Source organism: Acinonyx jubatus, chromosome A3 (assembly GCF_027475565.1).
Source record: "Acinonyx jubatus isolate Ajub_Pintada_27869175 chromosome A3, VMU_Ajub_asm_v1.0, whole genome shotgun sequence".
Lineage (NCBI taxonomy): Eukaryota > Metazoa > Chordata > Mammalia > Carnivora > Felidae > Acinonyx > Acinonyx jubatus.
In genome coordinates, this window is record NC_069388.1 from 82,398,299 (window position 1) to 82,420,477 (window position 22,179).

At 38.9% G+C, this 22,179-nt stretch overlaps 1 protein-coding gene across 6 annotated transcripts in view; it reads left to right on the forward strand.

Moving 5' to 3' along the window:
* MEIS1 (Meis homeobox 1) overlaps positions 1 to 22,179 on the forward strand; it is a 145,244-nt gene that overhangs the window by 117,983 nt on the left and 5,082 nt on the right. For 4 of the 6 annotated variants that reach the window (XM_027072320.2, XM_053200679.1, XM_027072323.2 and 1 more), the window contains 2 exons: positions 3,410 to 3,486; positions 21,906 to 22,045. In XM_027072320.2, the coding sequence (XP_026928121.2) occupies positions 3,410 to 3,486; positions 21,906 to 22,045 (217 nt within the window). The remainder of the gene's footprint in view (positions 1 to 3,409; positions 3,487 to 21,905; positions 22,046 to 22,179) is intronic. The other 2 variants (XM_053200680.1, XM_053200682.1) reach the window with 1 other exon arrangement.

Sequence of the window (22,179 nt, forward strand, 5' to 3'; positions counted from 1 at the left end):
TGTTTAATGGAGATGGAGTGCTGGGTCTCCATAGCTTGAGGCTGCCTAGCAATTATGCTGCATGAAATTAGACACAGTTTGTTCCAATTACTTAAAATCAGATCACATGAAAAGTGACAGAGGAAAAAAAGAACTTTCTCGTTTCATGATATTTAAATTATGAAATCAGAAACTGCATGATGTGAAGAAACAACCTAAATTTGTGCTGAAATTTTGAGGGCCATCGATTGCTCTTTGAAGCTGTAATGATTCAGGTAATTTTAATGATCCAGAGAGAATTTTCCTGACACCACCTGCATAAATAAAATGTGAGTTCCATTTGCTTTGTAAGAATGATTGTAAAACTTACTCACAAACAGGCATGCAAAAATACTCTTGAAAACACAGCACAAATAAATGACTGTGACAATTCTCAATTTTCAAAGTAACTAAAGGTAAATGGCATAAATATTAATTTTTATCCAGTTCTGGTCATAATATTAGGTCACAACTAACGAGGCAGGGCAAAAGGTATTGCCATCCAGCTACAGTGAATAGAGATTGTTGACATATTTATTAATTCTACTGAAAGTCACTGGAAGAGATTTCCACAGGACCTGAACAACTGTAAGCAAATTACAGAAGATGTTATAGATTGGAAATGACTTGTGTACATGGGTCTATACTTTTAGATGGCAAATAGTGCCAACAGCTGGATGCTAAAATTTGCATCTTTCAAAATCAGGCTTATAATCTGTAAGAATTGCCAGCCTGGGTAACTTTTAACTGTTATGGGTCTTTAAACTCCAGAAGACAAAATTGAAGATTAGAAAAGTTGTCCCTTGTTTAAAATCTCATAGCTAGTGAGCGGCAGCATAAATTTATACACTCTATAGGGTCATGTATGCCTATAACAGTTCCTCAACTAATGTAGACATAGAAATTCTATATATCAAACCTTAAATCAGTGTCTATTCACTGGATAAGAGGTTCATACGGTTTGTATTGTGCGGCAAACTTTTATGCCACAGGAGCCATATTTTAAACCTTAGGGTAGAGGACTCCTTTAACTCAGTATCCAGTCATGAGATTTTGCCTGTGATTACTGGCATTATGTTGTGTAGGGTGATTGTCACCTATGATCTTAGCCTATTTTGAAATTTATATACTGTTATTTGAAAAGAGTGGGTTGATATCACTGTTAGGAACGAAGTCAGGAAAGTAGTGTTGTGGATCTCAAGTTGGATTGTTTACACCTCCTGTGGGCTGTTGAAAAAAAGTTTTATTATACCTTTTGATGTTGCATCTGAGTGGACAGTATCTGTGTATCATGGCAAGACATAGCCTCCTTCTTGTTTCCCAGATATTTACTGATTTCCTGTTATGCGCTAGGCGGGGCTTTGAGGATGGTGAATGAGAAAGTCATGGACTTTGGAGTTTCTCCATGGGTGAGAAGAGGCACACTGAAAGGAAACAAATCATCAGAACAGGTGTTTCAGAGAGTGAGGCTCTGCCATTAGGGAGAAAAGGAAAAGATCGATGTGAGGGCAGTAAGGTGGGCTGGTGGACTCTGGATGGGTAAGGCTTGGCCTTTGAGCGGAGATGAGAAAGTGACACTGGAGCAGGCGACTGAAGGGTAGGGACAAGGTTGGTGTGTTGGAAGAACAGAAAGGAGGACTGTGTGGTCAGACAGAGGGGTGGAGCAGGGGCGAAGAAAAGGCCACAGAGTCTGAGAGGTGGGCAGGGCTGGGTGGTGGCGTGCCTTACAGGTCATGGTAAGCAGTCTGAAAGTTTTGGGGAGGGCATAAGAATGAAGATTACAAAAGGCATTTGCCACATCCCTCAGTCATGGTGAGGCTTAGACGCTGGAAGGGAAGCAGGAAGTATCACTGAGTCATGTGGCTGCTGACCATGCCTTTCCCTGGCCAGTTTCCTCACCTGTAAGACAGGACAGACCATAGATTCCATTTATGTCCCTCAAAGGGATATAATGGGGATTAATTACCATCCTGCCTGTAATATACTTGGAGCTCTTTAGAGAAAGGCACTATATTCCATGAAAGCAAAGCCTTATTCTAATTGTGTATTTATTGATTAAGTGACAATCAAAGACAATGCTTATGGGAAAAATTGCTACATCTCTGCTCTCCACAAACGAATCCCACGTGTACAGATATAGAACATATTTAAACTTACCTATAATAGCATTAAAGTGGTCATTAACAAGCCTTCTTAGCATCTAATCAGACATTATTAATGAGATTAAAACCTATGTTAATTAACATTCAATAGACCAGAATTTAGTTTCCAATGATAGAGATAGTTAAATTGAGAGTTGAGGGTGCCCTTTCTCATTCATAAGAGAATAGAGGGTTGACTATTAGAACAATTTTTATCTGGGGAGAATTTATTGGGATGCAGTAGTTTCAAGCTAGTCAATGTGTCCATAGATGGATACCAGGTCCCAGGCTTTAGAAATGTATATTTCAGATTTAGATATAGTTCATTACTGAACAAAAAGTATTTGTGCCAAAACTAATTTCAGTAGAATTCCAAACATTCTTTCAAGAGGGTATGAGTTTCATTTTATTATCTAATCCTGTAATACTTTTTTATCCACTCTAACTCATGAGGAACATGGCTGGGCTTGTTCTTAGCATGCAAAATATGCTGGTCTTTGACCTTGTATTGGCCTGTGTTCAGAATCCCAGCATGTGTTGACATTCAGATATGGAAACCAACTTTGGTTGAATGTCCTTTGTTTGCTTTTCAGAAGAGCTGCAATGATTAGTGGTTCAAAAATATCCACCCACTCTAATTTTGATATTTGCATCTGGCAATATGGTGTTTTGGAGGGAAAATGTCATGCTGACAAGGTGCTTAACTACTGGGGACCTCAGCTGAGACGGTTGGTCCAAATGGTTCAGCTTTAGAAGTCTGTGGTTCTATGAATATATTACATCAATATGATAGGATTTTATATCATCAAAAAGGGCTTCTCCTTATTTTAATCTTATACAGTGAAGATCATTCTAAACTTTCTGTGTTTGCGACAAATAAACCTTTAAAGGATAAACTCAGTATCAAGGTTCTGCAAGTATCCTAAGTAGCTATTTATACACTTCACTAATCTTTGTAATTGGCTTGTCTTTTACTGCCATTAATTAGATGATGTAGTATTCCATTAATAAGAGTGACACACCTCAGCATTTTTACCTTTAATTATAGACTGTATCTTCACTAGACACTGAGGCTATTGACAAAATAGCCTAAATATTGCCTGATATACACATACTATTTTTACAGAGCGTATGTGTTTCTTATTGAATCCCTAGCACCTAGCATCGCACCTGACATGTGATACGCGCTACACTATCTGCCCGGGGTATATGTGCACACATCTATCTTTTTTTTTTTTGTTCTCTTGCAGCACCCTTACCCTTCTGAAGAACAGAAAAAGCAGTTGGCACAAGACACGGGACTCACCATCCTTCAAGTGAACAATTGGTAAGTAATCTGGCTTTGGGCAACCTGCAGCTCATGTTTTGCATTAACAAGACACACCCAGTTGTTGCTGTTTTCTCTGGTGGCTCCTTGATAGAAAAGTGAAAATAAATGGTTGACTGATAGGTGAGAGCACTGGCTAGCATAGAAAAAAAAACCCAAAAAATCCAAAAAGAAACAAAACAAGCCAAAAAACCAACATTGCATTGCATTCCATTGCCTTTATAAATTGATGAGTTTTAGGCATAATGTAAGTTAAGTATTTAATTCGCATACACTGTGGCTCCATAAATGGCTTTTTTCATTTTAGGATAATCAATAGAAGGAGTGGCATCGTCCTAGTTTCTGTGGAACAAGAAAATCCACCATCACATATCAGTCAGGTTTTAAATTCAGTGAATAGTTAACTGCAGTTATTTTGTTAGGGCTGAGCTTTTGAGGATAGTGTCCCCTCTCCTCCTATCCTCTGTCCATGGAAAAAGAGAAATTATTTATGTTTCCCCTTTGAAGCTGTTCAAAACCCGATGTGTTTCAGGGCTGTTCAATACTATTTCTAAGTAAATGTGTGAATTCCTGATTTGGGGGGAAGCTGAGATTACGTACCAAGTACTAGCCAACAATATCCTAACAATGTACTGTGGTGTGGCAACAAGGCTTTGGGAAAGTATGATTTATTACCCTTTGTGAGTGTGCTGAAAGCCAGGTTCATATAATCACCCAGAGCTAGTGTCATATTTGAAGGGTATCGAAATCCAATATCCTCTCAAACTAAGTGTATCTAATTAATTGTCCTAATATTTTTAGATTAGTGTTTATGATGGGGAAACCTTATCCTCTTTGAAGTAAAATCCAGAAAAGGCCCACAGCCTGGTTGGGGAAAGGGGAGAACTGGGGGTGCCAGTTTGCAGACAGAAGTATTTCTTTCTGTTCAGTAAGTGTCAAAGATTAATATTACAGAATCTCTGCTTACATGGCCTAATCCATTTTGGTGAATAAATTTGTTCTTGATGTCCATTGCACCTACATTAACAGACCCTTCTCTGTTAGAGAGCCCGGGAGCCTTTGGGAGAGATTCCAGATATATTAAACCCCATTACAGAAAATATAATTTCTGTCAATATAATCCCATGTATTCTTCAATTTAGTATTTTAGAGATAACAAGCTACTTACAATATATTTGCCTTTGGAGGATTAATTTACAAAGTGCACTATCTGCAAGACGCAGACAGACTCACATAAGCATTGCTTGTAAGGGTTATCAATTTCTATGACCTTACCGCAGCCTTGGGAGATCAATTTTTGCAGCCCTTTAGCCAAATGGGTAGGGAGCCAATGGAAGCCATACTATACCTAAATGTGTTGCTACGAGGGTGTCACTGCGGAGATTTTTTTGTTTGCCTTGTACCTGCTATTGTATCTTCATTTTCAAGACTGTTGATACTATATATTTGAACTTGGTCTTCAGATCATCCTGGACAGTGTTATAGGATAGACCATCCATTTTGCACGCACGTCTGAATTCAAATATATTTTCGAGGTTAAACTGATGATGTAATTTTAATACAATGGAGGCTGTACAAATGTATTTCCCTGGGAAATGTTCCCATCCGAGGGCCAAGGAGTGGCAGGGCGAACTCTAATCAAGGAAGGCGAAAGCGCTGCCACTCAGGTGACCTATCACACACGGCATCTCTCTTCCTCTTCAGTGTTGCTAGCAAACTCCCTCCGTAAACATTGTTACCGGTGAACAAATTCCAATACAACTTGCTTTCCACAGGTGGACCAACTTAAGGGCTATTTCCTGTGGATGCACAGGCAGGCAGGCATTCCTGTGACACCAGACAGTATGCAATTGTCATTTTCCTAGGTTCTATACAGTGGTCATAAAGCAACTTCCTCGGTTTTGCAATTAGAAGAGGAAAAGAGGGAACTTAAAAAAGTTAAACTACTTTCCAGAGTATGTGCAGACCTACTATAAACTTCACACTGATAACTCAGTTCTGCCCAGGTACGAACATACAGATCACTTTTAGTTACGCGCAATGTAAACACGATTCTGACCTCAGCTGGCACTGTGTACTGTGCCTGTGTTCTCTCGACTTCTGTGTGGAGTTAGAAGTGACTTTTGCTTGTACTTCATTGTTTTGCATTTGGCAACTGTCTCAATTCTAACAGCTAGGTGGTAGAGAATTCCCCTCAAGTAAGTAAAAGTTTTAAGAGAGATTGTTTCGCCTAAGTTTGATGAATAATGCCATTCCCGTGTTTGCTTTGAGTTTCTAATGGTTTATTAATTATCATCCAAGCCTTCAGCTTTTGAGGAGCTGATAATAGATTTATTTTTTTGTTTATAGGCTTTGAGTAGGAAATAGGTTGGAAGAATGGGGAAACCTAGATGATGCTGGATGAAAACCGAAGATGTCAGAGCATCTTAAACTATGGTATACTTGCAGACTAGCAACAGCATAACCACTAAAGGGTTTTCATTTTCCTTTCTCATAATAAAAAATTACGCAGAGCTTTTTTGAGAGCCTGTAAACATTTTTCCTGTGTTGGATATCAAGCCCAAGTTACTTCCTTCTAGAAATCATAATTAAAAGAAAATCGTCATTAGTATTTTAACATTTCCCCTTCACTTCATTTAGCCACAACATTTAAAAATGTGTGTCTTCCTTCTTGGGTTTCTTAAAACTTGTTAACACACATGTACGAACTATGAGTCACTGCTGGAGAGATTTAATAAAATGCTGAAGGGCAGGTTGGGTGTAGATCAGTCATAATTATTGGCAGCAACATAATGTATCGAAGCACACAATATGAAAGTGAAAAATAGAAACTCGTGTCTAGTTGTTAGCTTGTCATAGAAACCCTGGCCAATGCAGCTTTCAGTTCAGTTTTGATTGAAAAATGAGATGAGAAAAGTTTGGTGTATTGTAATGGCTCTTTCATTCCATTGCTGAACTGATCTTCTCTAATTGCCACAAGTGATACAAACTACCTGCCTTGGCTAAGGCCAAAGCAGATGGAATCTGGGGGGAGGGGAGACAATAGGGAGACTGTAAATGGAAAACAACAAGACAGATTCGATTAATTAAAAGAAAATTTGGATTACAAGAAACAACCATTGTCACTCTTATAGTTGATCTACTTGTCAGAATGAAGACAGAGAGGAGGGATCTTGAAACGGTTGCTATTTTGCTTATAGGAACTGGGCCCAGGGATGGAATGTGAAATTTATCAGATGAGACATTGTAGGACAAGTCTACGCCAACAAATTTTTTGAGAATTGAGGCAATTATGCAAATAATTTGGGTGAAAATATTTTTACCTTCATTATCTAAGTATCTGAGGCAACTGTGTTTTTTAAAAAATTGACTTCCATAACTAATTGCCTAAACATTTCAATCTAGCATGCTGTGATAGACTTAGACTTAAAAGCTTAGTAATTTTTGAAATATAATACGTGCCATTGACTCATGTATTCTTCTCTCTTTGCTTTCTCACTCCCAGTTATGATTTGATCCAAAAATGAGAAATAATAGCATTTGGAGCTTTTGCTTCCTGTTTTTTCATTGTTGTGGTGGTTGTGAAAATTACTTCTGTGAAAACATATTAGTAATATGTCGAGCATTTTAGTCATTTAAGCAGAAACTTCTTGAATTCTGAGATGGTCGTTTAGGTCTTTAATTATTTAGGCAGAACTTTAAAGAAAACACACACACACACACACACACACACACACACACACACACACACAAGGTTAATCAATACTTGGTTCTTTTTTCTCCCGAATATACCAACTTTATTTCTTAATTTGGAAATATGAGCGTAGAATGGCCGGATAAAGACTCCCTTCTGTGTCTTCACAGCAGTGTTGCAGACCTGGGCATTCCATATGATGCAGACCTGGGCCGGTGGTTGTATCTTACTTGCCCGATGCCTCAGACATACTCTGCCTCAGCAGAGTTCTAGCCTAGGGTGTATTGAATAAATTTGACAGTGTCTTTGTTTACTACTATTCATCCAAACACTTTCCCATTAAGGCCTAATGTTAAATGATTATTTCTTTATGCTCTGAGAAGGCAATATGGATTTTAGGTGCAAAATATATAGTGTATGTGAAATACAGTGTGTATGCAGAAAGAAAAATCACTCTATGTCAGTTGGGTGCATAAAATTCCAGGAAGCATCCTAACATCTGAGGTGACACTTTACAGAACTATCACAGCTCTGTAGTTCTCAGATTTAGTACATATACCAGATTTTCCTAGTTACTTCATTTATTGCCTTCAAAACTGCAAAGCATTCAGGCATCACTTCCCATTTATTACCGGGGGGGGGGGGGGGGGGAGAGGAGAAGTATGTTATCCTTAGAGATTTATGCCACTGGCGGGTAAAAATGTGAACTTATTTTTTTAAAAAATAGGATCTCCCTTTTAATAAACAGATTCAACTGTTAAAGGTCAGGTTTTTTTCTGAGTTATGGTAATACTGTAGCAAATACTTTTATAAGTAATCAAAGATTCTATAAATATAGGTACCTGTGTAGATGTAAATGTTAAAACATTCACAAATTATCCTTTCAACTTCTGCGATCTAAAAATCAATAGGGGGTCATAGGGTTTCATAGAATTGCTCTGCTTTTTCTTCCAACATAATTTAATAATACATTTTACAGATGTTGTTTAAACATTAGGCACAGATTGTTTTGTCAATAAAGCTAAACAGAGGCATGACACAAAAGCAAGGAAAACAGATGTAAAAAACAGTGCACCATGCAAGAAGCACTGGGTCATTTGTTTGTTATTCAACTGCAAAATGAAAGTGCAGGGTGTATAGTGATTTTCTTTGCCTAGAAATCACCTAGGGATGGAACAACTTCACACACAAAAGGTAATTTTATTAAGCAGGTGGTTTAACTTTTTCCCTTGAGAACTTCAGGGTAACCTACATTTAAGGTAGGCTTCCTAACTGATCAATGGAGTAACAGGTGCAATATTTTTGAAAGAAGAAGGAGAAATATAAATAGAATAAGTCTGCAGCATGTTACAGAATGGGTTGTTGTTCTCCAAGCCCCAGTTAATTGCTATGCTTTTCACCTTGAGTGTCAATTCTAATAATATTACCTTTACGGGCACTTACTGTGGGCTTAGATTATAGCAATCAGTAATACTCACTAGATAAAATACTGTCTAGTTGCTCGTAAGAAAAATATTGAAATCAGTCAAAAAATGTTTAGCTTGCATATTGCCCGAGACAGAACTGGCAAGGTGCCAGGCAGGCAGGGTATTATTAGGAAAGCTGAGCAAATAGCTCGCAGGGAAAAGAGCTGTGAATTTAGAAACCTTCAGGTATTGTCATGTCAGAGAGTCTTAGGAGTTCAACAGAGACGCTGCTTTTGTCTGCAGATTCTAAAAATTTCCAGCAAACAATCCTCTTTGAAAATGACTCTGCAGTCTGTTAAATATACTTTGTTGTAAGTTTTACACAGTAAGTTTACTCTGAGCTTCCCCACACTGTGTAAAATCCCACTGTGAGTACTGTGAAAGGTGGAAACCCCTCACCAAGTAGGTGGTGGCCCCCAGCGGCACTGGGCGGAAAACTCTGCCCCTTCTCCCATGGGGCCCTGAGTCTGGGTGAGAAAAGAAAGGGGAAGGGGTGGGATGAAGGAAGATGGACTTAAAGTCCCAATCCTCCTCAGTGTAACTGCCGTTTCTCCTCCAGCCAGCATCCAAAGACCGTTTCTGAGCTTTTCAGGACAAGGCAGGAGTGTGATGCCTTGAGAGGCCGTACGACCTGAGCAGGTACTTCAGGACAACTGAGGGCTGGGGTGCAAGTGAGTGAGTTAGGAGACTGATTTATCCATCCTAAGCCCAGTGTTTCTGAATGTCCGTGGTCCCTTTCAAAGCTGTGAAACCAGTGGTTGGTGGTTGACTTTGAACATGGTATGTAGGTCAGCAGGACTTGTTGTGAGTCCTAATGAAGCCAGATTTGTTGTTTTCGGTGTCTTGGCACAATTATCTGGTCAGAGAGATGGAAGAAATCTGCCTGTGTGTCATGCAACCTGGCAGAGCAGGACCTGACTCCCATTTGCTTGTAGACAGCGTGGGAAGTGAGGGGGCTGAGAGGCATCATGGATCAAGGGGGAAGAGCCTGGCATCCACAGGTGGGTAAGGAACAAACTGCCCTGTAAGCCTCAGGACAGGATACAGTTTATACAGGGCAAGTAAGGGGAGGGAATATGCAAGAGAAAGAACATTTTGAGCCAAAACATTTCAGCTGCCTTCCCCACTCCTCATCAATCACATACGTGTCCTTGATCAAGTCACTCCATTTTGACCGGTGACAGCTTCTGCTGCTAAAATGGACCACATTGGTGGGACCCAGTGCCTCTTCCAGGTCTACTATTTTATTTTAAAGTTTATTCATTTATTTTGAGAGAGAGAGAGTGTAGGGGAGAGGCAGAGAGAGAGAGAGAGAGAGAGAATCCCAAGCAGGCTCCACACCGTCAGCGCAGAGCCTGACGTGGGGCTTGAACTAATGAACTGTGAGATCATGACCTGAGCTGAGACCGACTGAGCCACCCAGGCACACCCAGCTTTACTATTTTAGACTCCATAGTACTGCAAACCAAAGAGAAGCAAGGTGATCGCGCTGAAACTGGCTCTGATTCCAGCTTTACACGAGGACTAGAAAAAAAAAAAAACAAAAAACAAAAACCCATGTCCTTTGATAAAGAGACAACCAGGGAAATTAATTAAAAAGTTACTACTTTTCTTCATCTTAAATAAGCAAATCAAGCTCTGTAAAATAAAAACTGGATGAAATTAAACATTATCACAAGACATGAAAAACATGTGTGCTGTCATTTTAGGATTCATAATAAAGATAAATCAGTTGTTTTTAGCAGTGTGCTACGAGTCTATGAAGGGCATGACAGATAATAGGCTTGAAATTTCTGAAGTTATTGTACAGCAAAATTTGTTTTTTCCTGAGGCGTTCAATCTTTTTCTCTAGTAATTTTGTACATGACAAACTTTTTAGTGGGTGCATTAATAATCTATAAGTAATGGGTTGTCAGGTGTCAGTTAGATAAGATTAAAAGACTGTTTAAGCATTATCCATTTGCTTCTTTGCATGAGTTTTATAGGTCAGGAGAAATAACTTTTTGAATTGTGGTTGTGTGTGCATGTTGTAAGCCCCCCCCCCCCCCCACCATTTGGCTCTGCTCCAAATATACGTGGAAGAAGTGTATTACATTACATAAATCCGCATGTAGGAGCAGATTTGAAACCCACACTGTGTGAATCAAGGGGACAAATGTCTCAGCTCTCTTCTGTAAACTTATTTTAGTTTTTCAAATGTTACTCTTTTTCTTCTCAAAGGAAACTCTGTTAAGGGGAAGGGGCCTCCGCTGAGAGGGACCCTGAAGCCTTTAGACATTCGGAGTTTCCTAGCAAGTCAGGTTTAGGTCTATTCTTGTCAAATCTGTCTTAAGTGTGTTTACATATAGTTTGCCTTTCTGGTATTTTCTGCTTGCACAGACCTGATCTCCACCTATTTTGTGTCAACAGTTGCTGAGGCTGGTGCTGGGTGATTAACCATCGAGCACTGAAGCACCACCGTGCTGTGCCCACAGAGACCCCTCTCCACTCTCTTACCTCATCATCTTGCTTCAGGCTGCACCCACATAAAACAAACAGCATTTCTGAGTGGTGAAAAAATCAGCCTGAAATATTAAAAAATGGGGCAAATGTTGCCTCCTCGTTGAATAAAACAATTTTCTCAAAAGTGGAGTGGAGCCAGGGGCATAGGGGGTGGGGGAGGAAATGTTTCTGAGGGATTCAGCCTGCATCGCTCCAATGTGTGAATACCCAGAGCTTTGTGTAAAGGCCTGGGGTTTTGTTTTGCTTCTTTCTTAATTTTCAAGGGGGAAGGGAACATTAAAAAGCCACCAAACAAACAAACAAAGCCTCCAAAAGACATCATGGATGCAAACAGAGGGTTCTCCCTGTCACTGCCTTTCGCTGTCATTGATGTTTTCCTTTTCATTTCCATTCTTATGACACTTTTAAGCCTGACCCATTAGTATGGGAAATACTGAACACTATCGGGCTCTTGATACCTGAACAATAACAGATAAACAAACAAACTTTAATCTGTTTCCATCCTGGAGAGCTCTTCTTTTCCTCTTTACCCTCTTAACCAATGTGACTGAAGGACCTAATGCCTCACAAGATTAGATCTGATCAGTGAAGAAGGGAAAAAGCATTTGCTTTCCCAAACACAACTTTTTCAGGCTGATGGGGATTATTGGTCTTGAGTTCTTAGCTCAAGCTGTGTTTTAAGAATAGTATATTGGAAGTTAAATGCAATATGATTAAAAATACATATATTTAAGTTTCCAGTACTTTCTACCCTAGAATGCTGGTTTGAATGTAAGTAAGTAGGTAGTTTTTGAGAGTTGTTGTCCACTTGCAGGGTTTGTTGGCCTATATCCCTTGAACATCTGCTCTGGTTGATTTTATTTGATCCCTAGTTTGGGTCAGAGTTCAGATGTGCTTGGAAAGGGCAGGGAGTAGGGGATGTTGAAAAAGCTAATGGAAAGAATCATACATGTCCAAAGATGTCAGATCTCAGCTCCCACGGCTGGTCACCTGGCAGTACTGTTTACAGAAAGGAAAGTACAATAGGTTATGGCAGAGATTCCCGTCCTTAGGGCCAAGTGGGGGCCAAGAGGGACTAGGGGCCAGAAAAGGCACATCAGAGTCATTTTGAGTGAATGTAGTAGTATAAAAAAGCCTACTGAGACTTAACTTTTGATTTTAGTCATGCTATTTCTTTTAGGGTTCCAAATAACAAAGGATACGAGATTTTGAAGTTTATAAAAAAGGAGCATGGATTAAAATTTTAGGAACATCATGCCACTGAATGTCAGAGCCCAAGTCCTGGATGGGATTTTATGCATCATTTGACAGATGGGGCTCAGGGCTTTACAAAGTTATGCTGCTAATTGGAGGCAAGGATGGGGCCGGTTCCTTGTTCAGCACCTCTTCTGTTCCACCATTATGTACTTATTATTAACAGATTTATTGAGATGTAATTCACATACCATGAAATTCACCCATTTAAAGTGTATACAATTCGATGGTTTTTAGTATATTCACAGATACTGTGCAACCGTCACCATAGTCAATTTTAGGACATTTACACCACCTCAGGAAGAAAACCCTGGACCCTTTCGCTATTGCCCCTCCCCATACCTCTGCCCCCACTCTACTACTAATCCACTTTCTGTCTCTGAAGATTTGCCAATTCTGGACATTTCTCCTAAATGTCATCATGTGAACATGTGGCCTTTTGTGACTGGCTCCTTTCACCTAGCATGTTGTTTTCAAGCTTCCTCCATGTAGCAGGTAGTAGTGCTTCATTCCCTTTACGGCTGAAGAATGTTTCATTGTCTGGATGGACCACATTTTGTTTCTGCATTCATCAGTTGGTGGACCTTGGGTGTGTGTCCACCTTTTGTTGCTATAAGCATTCGTGTACAAGTCTTTGGACCGTTAGGTATTTTTGAGAATCCTAACGACAGTATCTCAACAAACCCTTGTCTTAGGTTTTAAATTTGCAAAGAAAGCTCCTTTCATAGGCATGAAGTCACTTGGGTCATCACAGCTCTAGCACCTAAACACAACTATGACCTCAGAGCAGCGAGTGGCAATTTTTCCTACTCAGTTCTCACACTCTTCTCCCTAGATGCCGCTGTAACTCTCCCTGTCCTTGGCCAGTGTCTTGACTGTAATAGTGATGAGTGATACTGTTCAAAGAAAAGGATAGCCACTCAAGTGAAACGCACAGTCTCCAAACTTCCCTCAGTGTGACTTAGATGACCACAAGCATTTTCCAGAGATTTGACAAGTTCCAAGAGGAGGTCATTTTATTAGTTTACTGCCTTCATTTGAACAATTTTGTCATATACCTCAACTGAGAGATTTCTGCCTTTTAGTATAGTTGGTTCCATTTGTATTTAAATCCTATGGATTTCATATTGATACACGTTACATGGAACTCGGGTTTTAAGCTTTACTGATTAAAACAGGAATTATAGTGAGCCTTCTAAGGGATAGATAGACACAGGCCTCTACTCCAGTCAAGTCACCTTCACTGTGCCATTCTGTAGTCTAACCTGTGACCAAGTGAAAGCAGAAATCAAGCTGAATTTTGAGATATCCTCCCTTGGTCTCTCCCTTGGAGTGGAGATTCCAGGTCTGGGAAGCTTTTGGACTAGTGAAGTCTTAGGGAGCTGAGGCAACTAAAGGAGAGATCCTCCAGAAAGGAAAGAGCTCAGAGACACTCCCAGGTGGTATTGGGGTTCTGTGACACCTTATATACGCCAGGGTCGGCCACCATTCTCACACAAGAGGGTTTCAATTCCAATCTCGCAGGGGAAGTTTTATTTGGAAAAAAAAGTGCGTATTTGGTGATTAGGGTGGCCACACACCCCAACTGCCTGGAATATTCGTGGTTGATGCCTATTGTCCAGCCTAATTGTTAATAGTGTCCGTTTACTCTCAAAAGTGTCTCAGCTTACATGATAAATTATGTGGTCATCCTACTTAGAATGGAGATTGGCTGGGGCACCTGGGTGGCTCAGTCAGTTAAGTGGCCAACTTCTGCTCAGGTCGTGATCTCACTGGTTTGTGGGTTCAAGCCCCCCACATCAGGCTCTGTGCTGACAGCTCAGAGCCTGGAGCCTGCTTCGGATTCTGTGTCTCCCTCTCTATGCCCCTCCCCCATTCATTCTCGCTCTCTCTCACTCTCTCTCTCTCTCAAAAATAAATGAAAACATTTATAAAAAAAGAATGGAGATTGGCAGAAAATTAGGATGTGTTTTAAATAAACCTATTTATTCTGTAATGTTTAAGGGACGTTTAGTTAGATGCGATTTTACTTACTTTTTGTAAAATACGGGAAAATTAGAATTTAAATGAAAAATGGTTCAGCTTAGACCAAAGAGAGACACATCTATTCTTTGAATATATTATACCTATTTTAGTTTTTCATTACTACGGAAGGTTTTGTTATCCTAGGTTTTCCTATCACTCCTTCGTTGCGATAATAATCATCTTAATTCCATACACCTTAAGCAAAGCACTATTTCTCTTATATTTGTGCAATTATACAAACTCAACTTTGGCAAATTGTCACATTTAAGTAAATACTGCATAAATATTTTATTACGTATGTTTTATATCAGTGCATACTTAAGATATTTTTAAACTGTTGGGTATTCCTTATGCTAGGTCTGGCAGGGTATCCCCACAATTTATTCCACTGAGTTCGGAGCCTAGTGCTTCAGTGATCTAGAAAGTCATGGGTAGTAGCAGAAGAAACAGAGATCTGCCACTAAAAGACCCTCCCCCCCCCCTTGCTTTGAATTCAGGTCAGATTAAAGCATTTAGCAAGCTTATATATATATTTTTTAATAAAAAATCATTTTATAATTTGCTTTCAAGGAAAACTTCCCCATTATATATAATGAAGCGATGAAGTATTTGAAAGTTACTCCAACATTTAATACATGGGCTTGTTATTACTCTGCAGTATAATTTTCAAATAATTAGTGATTTTTTTCACTAGTGGCTTTGAGGAAAATTTTATATGCAATCAACTTCCTCAGTGGTCTTAGACAACGTAAGCTATTTCTAAAATAATTTGACAAATACACCCTTCGCTGCTAGAGAAGGGGAACCTTCTACAGACTGCCGATTGATGGGCTTATTGTGATTCGAGGAAATTTCAATATTCTGTTTCTAGAAGGGATGAAGAGCAGAGCATGTGCCCCCTTCTCCCTCCTGTCTACCCCCTTCCCCCCGCCCTCAGCACACAGATGATGTATTGCAGTCCTGGAACTGTTGGATTCGGAGGAGGTTGAGAAACTGGAAAAAGGTGCCAAAAACATGATTTCATAAGGTTTGACTTGAGATGGAGTCAACTTTCTTGAGTGTCTTAAAATAGTGTTTTATGAAATCTTATTTCACAGAGAAAGGGAGTGTAGGAGGCTTGGACCCTGAAGACTGCCAGTTATGGATCATTAAATTCAATAAGTAAATGTAAATCTAAAATGAAGAAATCCAACAAAAGATTTTGAAGTTGATTTTTATTTAAAAGAACAGAGAGTTATTTGAGAGATGGCTAGAACTCATTCCCTGAAGGGTTCGTTTATAAAAGAGGCCTTCAGGTTGTTAGGAAATGCTGACTTTAAAAATATATAGTATATATACTTTTATTTAAATGATTGTGATGAAGTTGAAAGAAATACTAGGAAAGAAACTCATGGAATAGAATAAGGAGAAAAAGGACAAAATTCTGGAATTCAGCAACTAGCTTCCAATGTGAAATTTTATATTTGAAGATTTTTCACAAGTCTTAAACTCTATAAAAATATTTATAGAGATTACCTACATGAATTTTATGTTGATTAAATATTATTTACAGCATGTAATAATTTTATTTTATTTTTAGTTGATAAAGAATAGTGTGTGTAGAAATCACCAGGACTTATTCTTAAGAATGCATGGTATTAATTTAGGGGCGCCTGGGTGGCTCAGTTGGTTGAGCGTCCGGCTTCGGCTCAGGTCATGATCTCACAGTTCATGAGTTCTGGCCCGGCGTCGGGCTCTGTGCTGACAACTCGGAGCCTGGAGCCTGCTTCAAATTCTGGGTCTCCCTCTCTCTCTGCCCCTCTCCCTCTCTCTCTGCCCCTCTCCCTCTCATGCTCCGTCTCTCTCTGTCTCTGTCAAAATTAACATCAAAAAATTTTAACAAAAAAAGAATGCATGGTATTAATTTTTATGAAGTATGTATGTAGGTTTTCCTAAGTTTACCTCAATATTAATCAAAGATGACTGTGACTAATACTTTATTTAATGGATAGTGTAAGTATAGAAGGCATCTTTACTAACACATCTTGCTATTTAATGAAATCTTCTCTTTAATATCAAGTCGATAATTTTTGCTCCTTGGACATAGGAGGGTATTGTAAAATGGTATTTCTCCACACTTAAATGGGTAGCTACCTCCTGCTGACTATTACTGAGCCTAGTTGGCAAGAAACACTGTAGGGATGACTGAGAGTCCTGTCATTGTTTAGAAACAACAGCATTTTGATTTTATGTGGTTCACTGAGTTGGCTCTGGCATGCTAAAGTAATGCTGTGGGCTCCCCTTAATCATCAGTGAACAAGGAGGTGGTAAACACTGAGGAACAGAATTAATTGAGTAAGGGTGAAAATCCTATCTCCGAAGGTGAGCAAGTCATTTTTCCTTAGTATTGTTAATATTACAGAGAGCTGTACGAGGAAGACAAAGGGCATAAGAATACAGGAAAAGGGGAAAGCTGTGTGGAAAATGTTGTCTGTGGAACAGGGAAAACGTACCCTGTCTTTGGTTCTGATGGATGCCCTCTGTGATCTCTCCACCCTTCCTGGTTCTCACGAAGAGGACACTAAACTTAGCCATCCAGTTTTGTGGGAAGTAACCAGGGCAAGAAGTAGAAGATAAACTGAAGGACAAAGGTCAGCTTTAGAAAGCTGTTCTACAAGATCTAGGTCAGAAAACTCTTCAGGTATTCAAAGAGTGAGAATGAAAAGAGACTGGTGGAATTAGCAGAATGAAAAAAATGTTGAAGTCCGATGATAAACAAACATGTAGGGGGCAAGGAAAAGAGAGAATAAAGGAAAACTTACTATATTTATTTTAGCATAACTCAGAATTCATCTCCCATTCTCCTTGCCTGATGCCTATTTTAAAAATGCAAAGGATTAAATTCAATTTTGAGATGATCCCACTTTGGAAGATCTTCTCTCCTTCCAACCTCCCATTTTCCCATACTAGGACTCTGGTTCTAAACGACTAACTAGGTAAAAAGAACTATGTCTCTGTTTATGTTGACATGGAACAAAGCTGGAAGGCCAATCCATTTTCTTCCTTTCCTTTGTAAAACGTCTTGTTTTGAGAAAGGAGATAGTTTGGTGACACAGGAAGAAATTTTAATCCATGATGCTGTGAAAAAAAGAAATATAAGAATTCTTTCCCTAATTCAGTCTTCTGCCACCTACAGAGTGTCCAGTTTTCTAAAAAGTACTTCACAAAAGAACATTGTTTTCAAAGCAAAATGGGATTTATAAAAAAATATACCTTGATGTTCGGAATGTAATATGGAAAGGCAAACAGGATGTTTCCTGGCCTTCTACTTAATTAAAAAGTTTACCTTTTTAAATGCCCAATTTGTGGCAAATTTGAGACACAGTCTATTAAACCAAGGCGTGAAACGATTTTAATGAGTAAGAAGAAATGTCCTGTTGTCATGTATTCCTGACACTGTACATCTAAGTTTTAAGGGCTATAATGTTTGGACATCAATTGCAAAAATTTTAAAAGTCTTCTCTTACATCTTTAAACTAACAAACGTTTGAAAGAGACCATATTAATATGGAAAATACTAAAGATTGTATATATTTCATGGATACATTTTATCTTAAACTATTTTATGGTTGTTGGAGAATAGATTTTTTTGTGGAGCATTCAAACTGGAATTTTATCATTCTCTTTCTCATTTCTCTTCAAAAACATTGTTTCTTCTTATGTTGAAGTTCTAATATATATTTATGTATTCAGACATAAATATAGATATATATTTGAACACACACATGAGCTTGAAATAACTATTTTACTGATGCTTCTTGAAATGAGTGTTTTAAGAAGGGAATATGTTCATGTAAGTTTACATAAAATCCAAAGGTCTTTTTTTGGTTCAGTGTTTAGAAAATTTGATAATTTAGAATCTTCCACAATGGAAAGTAAAGCATTCTGTCACAAAAGCGGGGAGGATGACACGCAAGGTCAGAGGGCATTTTAGAAACAAACAGCTGGACCAGTTTATTTAAACAGATACAGGGATGGGGGAACTGACCTCTGCTTGACTTATAGTGGGAGGAGCAAGAATGTCATTTTATTACTTTGCCCAGAAGGAAAATGTTTTTGTATCTGAATTCACTCCGAAGCCATCTAAACACATGGCTTTACTGTATGTAGCATAATTCCCAAGGAAATATATAGAAGATAGTAGGATAAAATACCCTAAAGAGAACCAAATGTTGAGACAGTTTTAAAATTGAAAAGATGATGTTGTCTTAAAAAATAAAATCTTTTGCTATTTACTTAGTTATTTTCAGATAATGATGTCCACCATGACCCCAGATAATATTATCCGTGTTTCATGTAAGTATAGGAAGCATAATCCAATAAGATTCTGAGAGTGTACGATGTCCTATATGTATTGATAATGTTCATTATAGTACAAAATTGTTTTAAATTAGTTTTCAAAAGCGAGAACTTCTAAGCGTACCTACTGATGAGGTCAAACAGTTTGGACAAAGTGATTAGGGGTTCTGAGGTTTTCAGTTGTTTCAATTTTGATTTTATTAAATGAAAGGATTCTCACCTTTATATCTACATAGGCTATAGAGAGCCTGCATCTGTGTTGTCCGTAACAACAAATGGTTATTGCCACCAAAAGAGAGGAACATAGCACCTGGGTACCTGTGGGTCCTTAGCTAAGAGGCTGTGTGATGAGGTATTTGCTCTCTAGATGGGGACTGGAGCAGGTGTGGGGTAACTGCATTTAATGCTGTCACCTGAAGACCTCTGGAGGCACACAGACAAACCTCAGCATATTGAGCAGAGTGTGGCCCAGGTGGTGAGTGGACTCAAAACCCAAGAAGAACTTACATTCTAGGAGGAACTTGTTAAGGATCATGGATGTTCAACCTAAGGAGAAGAGGGGAGAAGCCTATGGGGCATGATGGCTACAGTTTAAATATTTGAAGGCTGTCCTGAAGAAGTGAGATTAGAAATGGTTTAAATTACCCCCAAGGAGTTGTCCTGGTGAAACGAGTTTAGATCGAGTAATGCAAAACCGTCTAGTAGAAGGCTGTCCACACATCTATGGACTTTCAGGTAAGGGGGCAAATGCTTTATTAGAAACAGCCCAGAAGAGGCTACCTATCTACTTGGTGGGGAGATCATAGAGGTGATTCATGTCAGTGACCAACGTAGGTGACAGTGAAATCCCATTTCAAACCTGAGGTTTAATTTTTCTGTGATTCCATGGGTTTAATAGTCATGGATTCACACCTGAGTTGGTTCTTATGAACTGGTCTTTGGAAATCTGAATGTATGAGTGTGAAGGAAGCAAGCTTTGGAATACAGATAAGTCACTGAATCTTCTAATGCGTAGCCTTATCTTTGTCCATATGCACAAACAGTACAGTCATCACAATTCCTAGTCTACAAAATGTTCAGTCATGCCTATTCCCAGACTCAACAGTAGGGTCGTTGCCAGCGGTGATTGGCTCAAAACCAGCTCATTTTTAGATATCTATTTAGTCCAGAATATTCTAGATGGGTGGCACAATAGTGGCCATGCTCTGGTCAGGACATTGGGGGAGGGGTGCTCACTACCATTTGCCAGCTGTGTGTCAGTCAGCAAGTTACTAACATCTCTTGGGTAACATGTGACCTCAAATAAGTCACTTAATTTCTCTGAGCCTTGGCTTCTCATCTGTTAAAAAGTGCCCTTCCTATTTTTAGATAAATAGCATAAATCATATCCGCAAAATAATATGTTTTTAAAAGGTCTCTAAAAAAATGTTATCAGAGTTCCTTTCCTCTAAGAGCCTGCAGATTATGAACAGTACCATAGATAAAGAGCTGTTTTTTGCTCTCTTACCTATGTTAGTTACTATGAAAATTACTTTTGGTATACGCGGAATATTAATATTAAATAATTTTCTAATTGGTCATGCAGTGAAGGCAGCTAATGAAAAAGCAGATTTTTTTTTCATTTTAATTGGTTATTTCACATGGTGTTTGTGCTACACCTGTGCTTATAATGAGAATGGAGAATTAATCTAACCTTCTGCTCACATGATTCCAATTTTCATGGTTTATACAAGATAATGATAACCTGATTTGCAACACAATTTGTTGTAGATCTGTGTTTTAAATATTTTTATTAGCCAGTTCAAGGACTTCATATACAAGAACTGATGTAATATATATTGCCAATAAAAGCACCAACAGTATCCCTTTAGTTAGATGCCAGTTTCATTATTGATTTTAATTACTTTTTTGATAACCAAAGAACATAAGGATATAGGACATTGAGAATCTTAAAATGTCACGAGGCATGCATTTTTATTTTAAAAACCCGTCCCTCTATGTTGAACGGTTTGGTTTTTAGGAACTATTTTCCTTTCTGAGTGGGCAGACTCACAAACTAAAAATCATACTGGACTGTAGACCCTTTAATCATTATTAAACTTTTCATTGTATTTTTTATGTGCTGCTCGTGTCCAATCTATTCAAATCCAGGTTGCTAACTAAAAGCACTTGACTTTTGCAGAAGCTAATATGATATGGCCTGCTCACTTTCTATATTTGATATGTAATTCTTAGCATTACACAATACAAATGGATCTTAAGAGTTAGACATTTCACAAGCATGACTTTGTAGAGCTTGTACGAACCACTTTAAAAAATTTTCAGTGGCTGGCCACTTTTGAAGAGGCCGCAAAAATTGTAAAAAATAAACCTTATGAAGACACTGAAGTGACTTAAATGTCTTGATAAGATGTTTCTTATAAATGGTCAGGACTAGCTGGAGAAAGCAATATTATAAGTTCAATTACTGTATAGCTGTGACCTCGCCTTGACCTTAGACTTTGCATAAAGAGCCAAAAAAAAAAAAAAGCCACCCCAAGAAATCTCTACAAGGAATGCGTTTCTCTGAAGTCCCCAGCAGTGTGAGTTAGTGGTGATAAACTCCAGACATTCTCTCATTTGATGGTGTGCTGCCATCCCAGTTCATTATCTTAATAGTGGGCATTAAAATAGAATTAGGTTTGCAAGAGGTAGGGAAGGTTTTGATAAAAATTGTAAAAAAGAAGTCAGAGAACATGAGATTGAAATGTCACTAATTAGGAGAGGTAACAGATGCCCTTATGAACATCTTGCTCTCTACGCCAAATCTCCCCCCCTTGCAATTGAAAAGAGTGGTGGCTCGTATTGTTTCCTGAAAACTCTGCTAATTCCCCCATGAAAAGATGAAATGGAAGTGTCCAACTGTGGTAAAACAGGCAAACATGAATCAACTCAGAAGCCCCAAGCCTGTGTACTCAAAGGTCACCGAGGGTTGCAGAGTGTGTAGCATGTGAAGCTGCACACAGAGCAGTGCAGAGAAGCGTTTTGCCAAGATCTAGCTTTGCTCTCGCTGTGCTCCGTCTTCTCCTCTTCCTCCACCTCTCCCCACCCCCACGTTTTTGTTTAAGGAATAATGATTCACTCTACTTTCTTGGTTACAGGTTTATTAATGCCCGGAGAAGAATAGTGCAGCCCATGATAGACCAGTCCAACCGAGCAGGCAAGTCCCCCATAGTGACTGTATTCAAGTCACGCAAGCGAAAACCATCCTCAAGCCATTCACCGGGAGGTCCTCTACCTGGTAAATAAACTGGGAGTGAGTACTAGGAGCGCCTGGCAATTAAAATTAAACCAGTTTAGTTTCATAACAACACTAATCAATTTAACATCATTATAAAACATTTGGAGAAGGAGGGGGGGAAAAAGCCAACGGAG